Here is a 7547-nt window from a genome sequence, read left to right as displayed (position 1 = left end):
TGGTTATCTTTGCAAGTCTCTTTGAATTATCAGTTTGGTTTGGCCTACTAGATTGATCTTTCTTGCAATGGGAGAAGTGCTTAGTTTTGGGTTCAATCTTGCGGTGTCCTTTTCCAGTGACAGTAGGGGCAGCAAGGCACGTATTGTATTGTTGCCATCGAGGATAACAAGATGGGGTTTTCATTATATTGCATGAGTTTATCCCTCTACATCATGTCATGTTGCTTAAGGCGTTACTCTGTTTTCATGAACTTAATACTCTAGATGCATGATGGATAGCGGTCGATGAGTGGAGTAATAGTAGTAGATGCAGGCAGGAGTCGGTCTACTTGTCTCGGACGTGATGCCTATATACATGATCATACCTAGATATTCTCATAACTATGCTCAATTCTGTCAATTGCTCAACAGTAATTCGTTCACCCACCGTAGAATATCTATGCTCTTTAGAGAAGCCACTAGTGAAACCTATGACCCCCGGGTCTATCTTTATCATATTAATCTTCCAATACTTAGTTATTTCTTTTGCTTTTTACTTTGCTTTTATTTTACTTTGCATCTTTATCATAAAAATACCGAAAATATTATCTTATCATATCTATCAGATCTCACTCTTGTAAGTGGTCGTGTAGGGATTGACAACCCCTTATCGCGTTGGTTGCGAGGATTTATTTGTTTTGTGCGGGTACGAGGGACTCGCGCGTAGCCTCCTACTAGACTGATACCTTGGTTCTCAAAAATTGAGGGAAATACTTACGCTACTTTACTGCATCATCCCTTCCTCTTCGGGGAAAACAAACGCAATGCTTAAGAGGTAGCAATACTCCAGGCCAAACACTTACACAATTCCGACTGCGAAGCGCTTGACACACATGATGGCTTGACTCTCACCCATGGCCAAGTGGTCATCAACTAGATCAACCGGAATACTGTATGCCAACATACGCAAAGCGGCTGTCACCTTCTAAAAGGTGCTATGCCCGAGCTCTCCGGCGGCATTCCTCCTTTGCTGAAAAAACCGATCATGGCTCGCTAGTTTCTCTGCAATGCGCCTGAACAACTCAGTGCTCATCCTAAACCGGCGCCGGAAGTACGACTCGGGGTACACGGGATTATCCACAAAATAATGTCCCATCAATCTGTTGTGGGCATCGATTCTATCCCTCCAAATTTCTGCCGAGCCTTAACCGAACCACTCTGCTTCGGTTTTTTATTGATGTGCATAGCTAGGATCATTGCAAGATCCTCCTACTCTTCAATATCAAATTCTTCTTCGAAAGAATCATATGACAAACTCATCTACAATGTTCAATTTAAACTAGGCTATAAAAACTACAAACAACATGCACCAAATTCATGTAAAAAATGTGAAGTTGAAGCAATACATACCTTGCAAGCGTTTTGTCGAACACCTTGTGGGCGTCGAGCGGTAGTGGGGGGTCGGGCGCTGTTCGTCGAAGGAATGGCGTGCGCGAGGGGCGGCGGCGACTGGAGGGAGACGGAAGAAGCAACGGCGGCGCGGGGATAGGGTGGGAAAGCGCCGGAATGGTCGCCGGAAAAAATGGGGTGGTGCGGGCGGCGGCGCCAGTGCCTAGATAGGGGTAGGTGGAAGTCGCGAGCGGGCGCTCGAGTGTAGAGCGCGTGGGAACGAGCACAACAAATAAACGTCGTGCGATGACGTTTCGGATCGCGTGTTGAACGACTTATGCCGCGTGCGGTTTTTGCGCCTCCGCTGGAGCTCCTGGAACGGTTGCACGCGTGCAAAAAAAACCCAAAATTTCGAGCGCGGCGCTTATATAGCACGACTGTTGGAGATGCTCTAACTGCTAGCGAGGTCAGCCCTTTTTTGGCAAGTCTATCAGATGGTATACGGATGGTCATTTTCTTTAACTTTTTTTTCTTTTTGCAAATTGGTCATATTTTTAACTAAGCCCCCCATAGTTTACTAACTGTAAACCCCACTGTACGACTGTATACTTTTACGTTTACATCTAGATGAAAAAAGGTTGCATGAGTCCTCTGATATCTCTATATTTATTGTGCGTCTAAAGATGCTTTGAGGTCCATGTTGGTCTAGAGTAACATGCAAGCAATGAAACAACTCCGATTATCATATGATAGGCGCGCATACACACAATTATTTATGTGCAGCTAGGCTCTTAAATATTTCCACCTGTCATAATTTTTCTTTGCTTTTTTTTTTGCGACTCTTCCCTTCTATTCAATATCTATAAATATCTACATACATGCTTCTCTTTTTTGATCATGGGACACATAAACGAGAGCACATGAGTGTCTCAGATGCCCAAGTGGAGGCAGAATTTGGTTTTGCTTTGCTTCTTCGGAACGGGTGGCATCGAGAAGCATGTTAACAGTCTGTGACACCAGAACAGTGTCATGAGATACACTTCCATATGAGTTCCTACCCATTTCCGTGGCAGGTCCTAGCTAACCCATTGGCCCTACATCAAGAAAAGGCACAAATCATTATCTAGTATAAGGAATACGAGATGCATAATTCCCAAAAGGTACTGCCTACAAATGATGATGATCGACACTGGCCCCTTCCAGCTCGGTGCATCATCCCTTTTGGAGCAACCATCAATGGTGGCAGGCTGGAGTGAGAGCCGGCAGTGTGTCCCCTCATTGCATCAGTGTATTATTATTGCTCAAGAAGACCATGCGGAGATCCAAAATAAGAGATATAAAACAGACCAAGGTAGCAAGTTACAACAGGAAAAACTAGAGACAGTAGCCATAACATACCGGAAATGAATACCCGAGCATTATTAATAAATGCAAATCAAAGTGTTTAAGTTTAACATCCGCAGCTGAAATAGCACACATGAATAGCAGTACATACTTCAGGAACGGTGTCGTGGAAATGCAATTAGTCTGAATATGAAAATAACACTCGGTCTCAGCCTTACAGTAAGTGTCGCCTTATTTGTAAGCCACAAGGGAAAATAACTAACAGGAAATATTATCATACTTGACAACAAGCACACGAACAACAGCAGGATGTGGGACTGGCAGCAAGCGCTGCGCTAGTCTGAATATGGAAACACAACTCACTCGCAGTCTTAACAATCACAGTCGGAATTGAGCAGTAGGCAACATTGTCACACCCTACAACCGAGCACACAATCAACACTAGCATTACCAAATGCAGGCAGTTGCAGCAGAAGTGAAGCACGATAAGTAGAAGTGGAACTAACAGCAAAAAGTGCAGTAGTCCATCTTAAAGAAACAGAGGAAACCGAAAAGTGGAAGCATCTTCCTTCCGGCCGACGACACCTACATAAACAACATCGTATCACATCAACATCTTAAGAGAAAAAAAAATAGGGCTACTAGTTGGCTGGTTTGTGGCTAGCTTACGTACCCACACATTTCCAGAGCAGTGGTAGCTCAATCTCGCAGAGAGTACCTCAACCGCGTCCCTTGAATCGCAGAACAATGGCGCAGCAAATACAAGAAGTCGCCGGTGATTTCGTGGAAGCCTAGATACTCGAGAGGCATGACGAACTCAATGCCAGGTGGGACCTCGGTCATGCTGCTGAGTCTGATTAGGAATAAATGTTCCAGGGACCCCATGGCACCTTGCTGTATCTCTAGACGTTTCAAATTAGGGAGGTCTGTCAGAGAGAGAACCTTTAGCTTGGGAAACCACCCCGTGAGAAATGACAAATGCTCTCCGGTGTATGCTCTAGTGAAATGTAGACGCGTCAAGCTTGACAACCGAGAAAGGGACGGCAAGGGGTCTTTTGTCAGCTGTGACCAAGATAGGACTAATTCATACAAATTCTGCCCTCCGACAGCTTGGAAGAGAGGAGACTCATCCAATGCACCTTCCGCTAGCCGTCCTCTCAATCTTAGCTTTTGTAGGCTTGGCAGGAGAACATTCAACAAGAGAACCTCATTCCCATCACTTGCATTCACAGATAGCAAGGACAAATGCCGCATTTGAACTAGAGATTCACTGATGCGTCCGCAGTAGATTCCCTTCACATTCAATAACCTCAAGCTTTTCAGTTGCCTCAGCTCCCCTAGATGTCTAAGGGACTCATCCTGTACTTGCAATGCTTGTAGTGTTTGCAGGTTTGTTAGATTCCCGAGTCCATTGGGGATACACATACCACTGAGATGATTGATGTTTCTCCAATCTGGATCCATTATTTTCTCAACAAATAAGTGCCTGAGCTTCTTAAGTTTCACAATCCCACTAGGCAACTCATGTATGTCAGATTTACAAAGGTCTAGTGTCAACAAATTTGAAAGCTTCTCAACAGACCTTGGGAGCATTTTCACCTTTGAATTACGCAAACCCAAATGGCGGAGATTAAAAAGATCTCCAATAGCATCTGGAATCTTCTTGATGGGTATACCACTTAATTCTAGCACTGTCATATATCTTGACTCCTTACATAGCAGAGGTAGTAGAGTGAATGGTGACTTACTATCGCCTGCTGTAATCGCACTTCGAAGTTGCTGTAAACCAGAAAATGACTGTTGAACATCATTGTTTATTTTGTCAAGTATCAATCGGCGTCCATCCATCTCAAGAGACGCCTCACATTTAGCCTCTTGTGAAACACCAAAACAGTTCTTCTGGCACAAATCAACTGCCAGTTCACGTAATATATCATGCATTTTGAATTCTTTTATCCTGCCAAATGAGTTCATCTCGACAAGTTGTAGCATGTTTCTATCAACCAACTGCTTCAGATAGCCTTCTGCTACTTCTTCTAATGTGCTTTCACCCCTCCCCTCGATGAACCCCTCTGCTATCCATAACCTTACAAGTTGTTTCCTTTTGAGAAGATAGTCTTCTGGAAATAAGCTGCAGTACAAAAAACAACTTTTCAAGTGCGTTGGAAGGTAGATGAAACTCAGATGCAAAACATTCCTTATGTGGTCGAGCCTCGAATTATTAATTATCTCCCAGCTCAGTTGGTTATTTATTCTTCTCCATTCTTCCACAGTTTTCTCACGCACACGCAAGAGGCTAGCAACTGACACAATAGCAAGAGGCAAGCCTTTACACCTGCTAACTATTTCCCTGGACAAAGGCTTTAACTCCGCATGACAATCATGATTTGTTTCTTTTGGAAATGTTTTTTTACAAAAGAGATCCCATGCCTTATCTTCTCGTAAAGCTTCTAGTGTTAAGATATGTCCTGGAGAGGCAAGTGCAGCAACATCGCCTTCCCTGGTTGTGATTATCAGTCTACTTCCCTTATCATTATGAATAACCATCCTAGACAAATCATCAAATGTTTCTGGAGTCCAAACATCGTCCAATATGATCAAGTACTTTCGTTGCTCCAGAAAACTCTTCAGTGTCTCCTCAAGGCATGTGATGTCCATAGCTGCAGATTTAGATAGAACACTGACATTATCTTTGAAAAGTTCCTTGCATATATTCCTCAAGACATCTTCTCTAGAATAAGTTTGAGAGATGGAGACCCAGGCATGGCATTGGAATTTCTTTCTCTCATTCCTGTAGACATTTGCAGCTAAAGTTGTTTTACCAAGCCCTCCCATTCCAAGCAGCGCTATGACCGAGCATTCCAAATCATCATCTGCCAACCACTGCTCAAGTTTTTCTCTGTTTTCAGCCAACCCCACAAGATCTTCTTCATCAAGGGAACGTGAAATATTTGCTAGATCTTGGCCCCTCTTGACAATGTAATCACAGCTGCTCGTGGCCCCGCTGATTGTCATGGGAACCCAACGTTTGTTTGTCTCTGATAGGTGACTAAGGTCTTTCTCTATTTCCTTCACCTTGAAAGCTAACTGGTTCATAGAAAGCAGAGATCTGGATTTTCTGAAGCCCTTTTTCAGGTAAAAACAAGACCCAATATCATGTTCCCGACCAACTAGATATAAGTACTCATCCACCATGTCCTCCATCACATGTGCTACTTTCTGTACCTCCTCCAACCAGCCGTCATAAACTTGATTGTTGCGGTTCCGAATATCCATGTGACAGAGCACTTCATGCATTATGCGAAGCTCCCTCGCAACACGACCCATACTGCCATGTAGCTCTTGTAGTTGTGTTTTGTACTTTCCAAACTGCACGTTGGCCTGGTTTGCCACTCTACTTGCCAAGGCGATTCCGATCTTTTTAATGGCTAGAAGAATTACAATCTCTGCCATTATTTCTGAAAATTGCTAATGCCTTTGGTGGTGACCTTCCTAAATATCATTAGAATGGCCACTGCAAAATGAATAAGTGATGTATTAGTTAAACTGTTAGTCCACTAAGCTAGTGGCGAGCAGTTGCCATCAACTGCGGCAAATTTAGTGTTATTAACAGATAAGAACAAATGACACTCGACCAAATAACTGAACATACATGCTCTGCAGGTAATGTGACATCTCAGGTTCAAGAAAGCAGAGATCAGGAAATTTGAGGCAAGCAAGACAGAAGGAACTTATTTGACATGCTCTACTTTCAGAGAATTGGCTAAGGTGGCAGTTCCAGGTAACTTGGTTCCATGGGAATCGCTAGGAAACGTCAACATATAATTTCCGTAACTAAGAGACCTCGTCAACGATGTCCACTTCAGGATTTACTCACGTAACAAGAACGTTGACTCTAGAAGGCTAAAAGTTTGTGTGGTGCCGTATCTTCTATTACCTCCGTCCCAAAAAGCTTGTCTTACATTTATCTAAATACAGATGTAACACTAAAATGTGTCTAGGTACATCCGTATGTAGACAGATCTAAGACAAGCTTTTTGAGACGGTACATCCGTATCTTCACAAATCTAAAACAAGCTTTTTGGGACGGAGGGAGTATGAAAGAGCATATGCTAAGTATGTCACCACGAACAAGCATTATCAACAACTACTACACTGCAGACTGATTCCAGATATTTGTCAGAAACAGTGAAGGGTGGCAATTGGGGGAAATCAATTGGGTGGTAATAATTGCCGTAATGAATATTTGAGAATAAATCATACTCCAGTACTTGGCTGGCTGCCTTACATCGTCGCCGCCGCCGGCAGTCCACGGCGAGCGAGGGGCACCGTCGCCGCGCGCGCCGCCGGGTGTGGGAGGGATGGAACGGGGGGTGAGCTTGGGCGGAGACGAAGATCCTAGCCCTCGCCGGCAATGAAGACGTAGCCTTCCAGTTCCATCCCCGCTCCGCTCCCCAGTTGTGGGCAAAACAGTAGCCTCACATCGCTATCCAGTTGTGGGCACAACAGTAGCCAGAAGAGTAGAATGGTTGACGAGGTCTTTGGAGCAAGCGGAACCTCTCATTCTGCTTTTCTCCTTCATCAGGGAGAGGGCACGCAGGTCCACGGGTTTCTTATTTTAGCTTTTCTTTTCGGGTGATTTTCATTTTAGCTTTTTGATTTTCTAACTTATGTATCCTTTAAACAAAAAGTTTAAATTAAGTTTTTTTCATATTAGTGTTTCGCGTGACCAGGGTTTTCAAATAAGATTCATTTTGAATATGTTTTGACGACCTAAAAAACATGTTCATGCATTTGGTTCAAAGGAGTGGGGCAAAGTAAAATTGAAGGTTTTT

The 7547-nt window shown here is 43.7% G+C and overlaps 1 protein-coding gene across 3 annotated transcripts; it reads right to left on the bottom strand.

Annotated features, from left to right (window-relative positions):
• Window positions 1–2166: 2166 nt before the first annotated feature.
• Window positions 2167–7262, bottom strand: LOC123105233 (disease resistance protein RPM1). 3 transcript variants are annotated; one of them, XR_006450740.1, is made up of 4 exons: window positions 7001–7262; window positions 3386–6226; window positions 2540–3297; window positions 2167–2462 (listed from the first exon to the last, which is right to left on the bottom strand). XR_006450740.1 is itself a non-coding variant. In XM_044527258.1 (3 exons), the coding sequence occupies exon 2, from the start codon at window positions 6163–6165 to the stop codon at window positions 3412–3414; it is 2754 nt and encodes a 917-aa protein (XP_044383193.1). In that variant the 5' UTR covers window positions 6166–6226; window positions 7001–7262; the 3' UTR covers window positions 2167–3297; window positions 3386–3411. The 3 variants fall into 3 exon arrangements, 2 of the variants coding, with proteins under 2 accessions (XP_044383193.1, XP_044383194.1); XM_044527258.1 differs by having other exon boundaries at window positions 2167–3297; XM_044527259.1 differs by having other exon boundaries at window positions 2167–3297; window positions 6976–7259.
• Between the last annotated feature and the right edge of the window lie 285 nt (window positions 7263–7547).

This window comes from Triticum aestivum, chromosome 5A, assembly GCF_018294505.1.
Source record: "Triticum aestivum cultivar Chinese Spring chromosome 5A, IWGSC CS RefSeq v2.1, whole genome shotgun sequence".
Taxonomy (NCBI): Eukaryota; Viridiplantae; Streptophyta; class Magnoliopsida; order Poales; family Poaceae; genus Triticum; species Triticum aestivum.
Note: the sequence above shows the minus strand (reverse complement) of the source record. Positions and strands in the feature narration are given on the sequence as shown.

What these genes read in the sequence shown, in the direction of transcription:
- LOC123105233 (XM_044527258.1), bottom strand. Translation starts at nt 6,165, where the DNA reads ATGGCAGAGATTGTAATTCTTCTAGCCATTAAAAAGATCGGAATCGCC.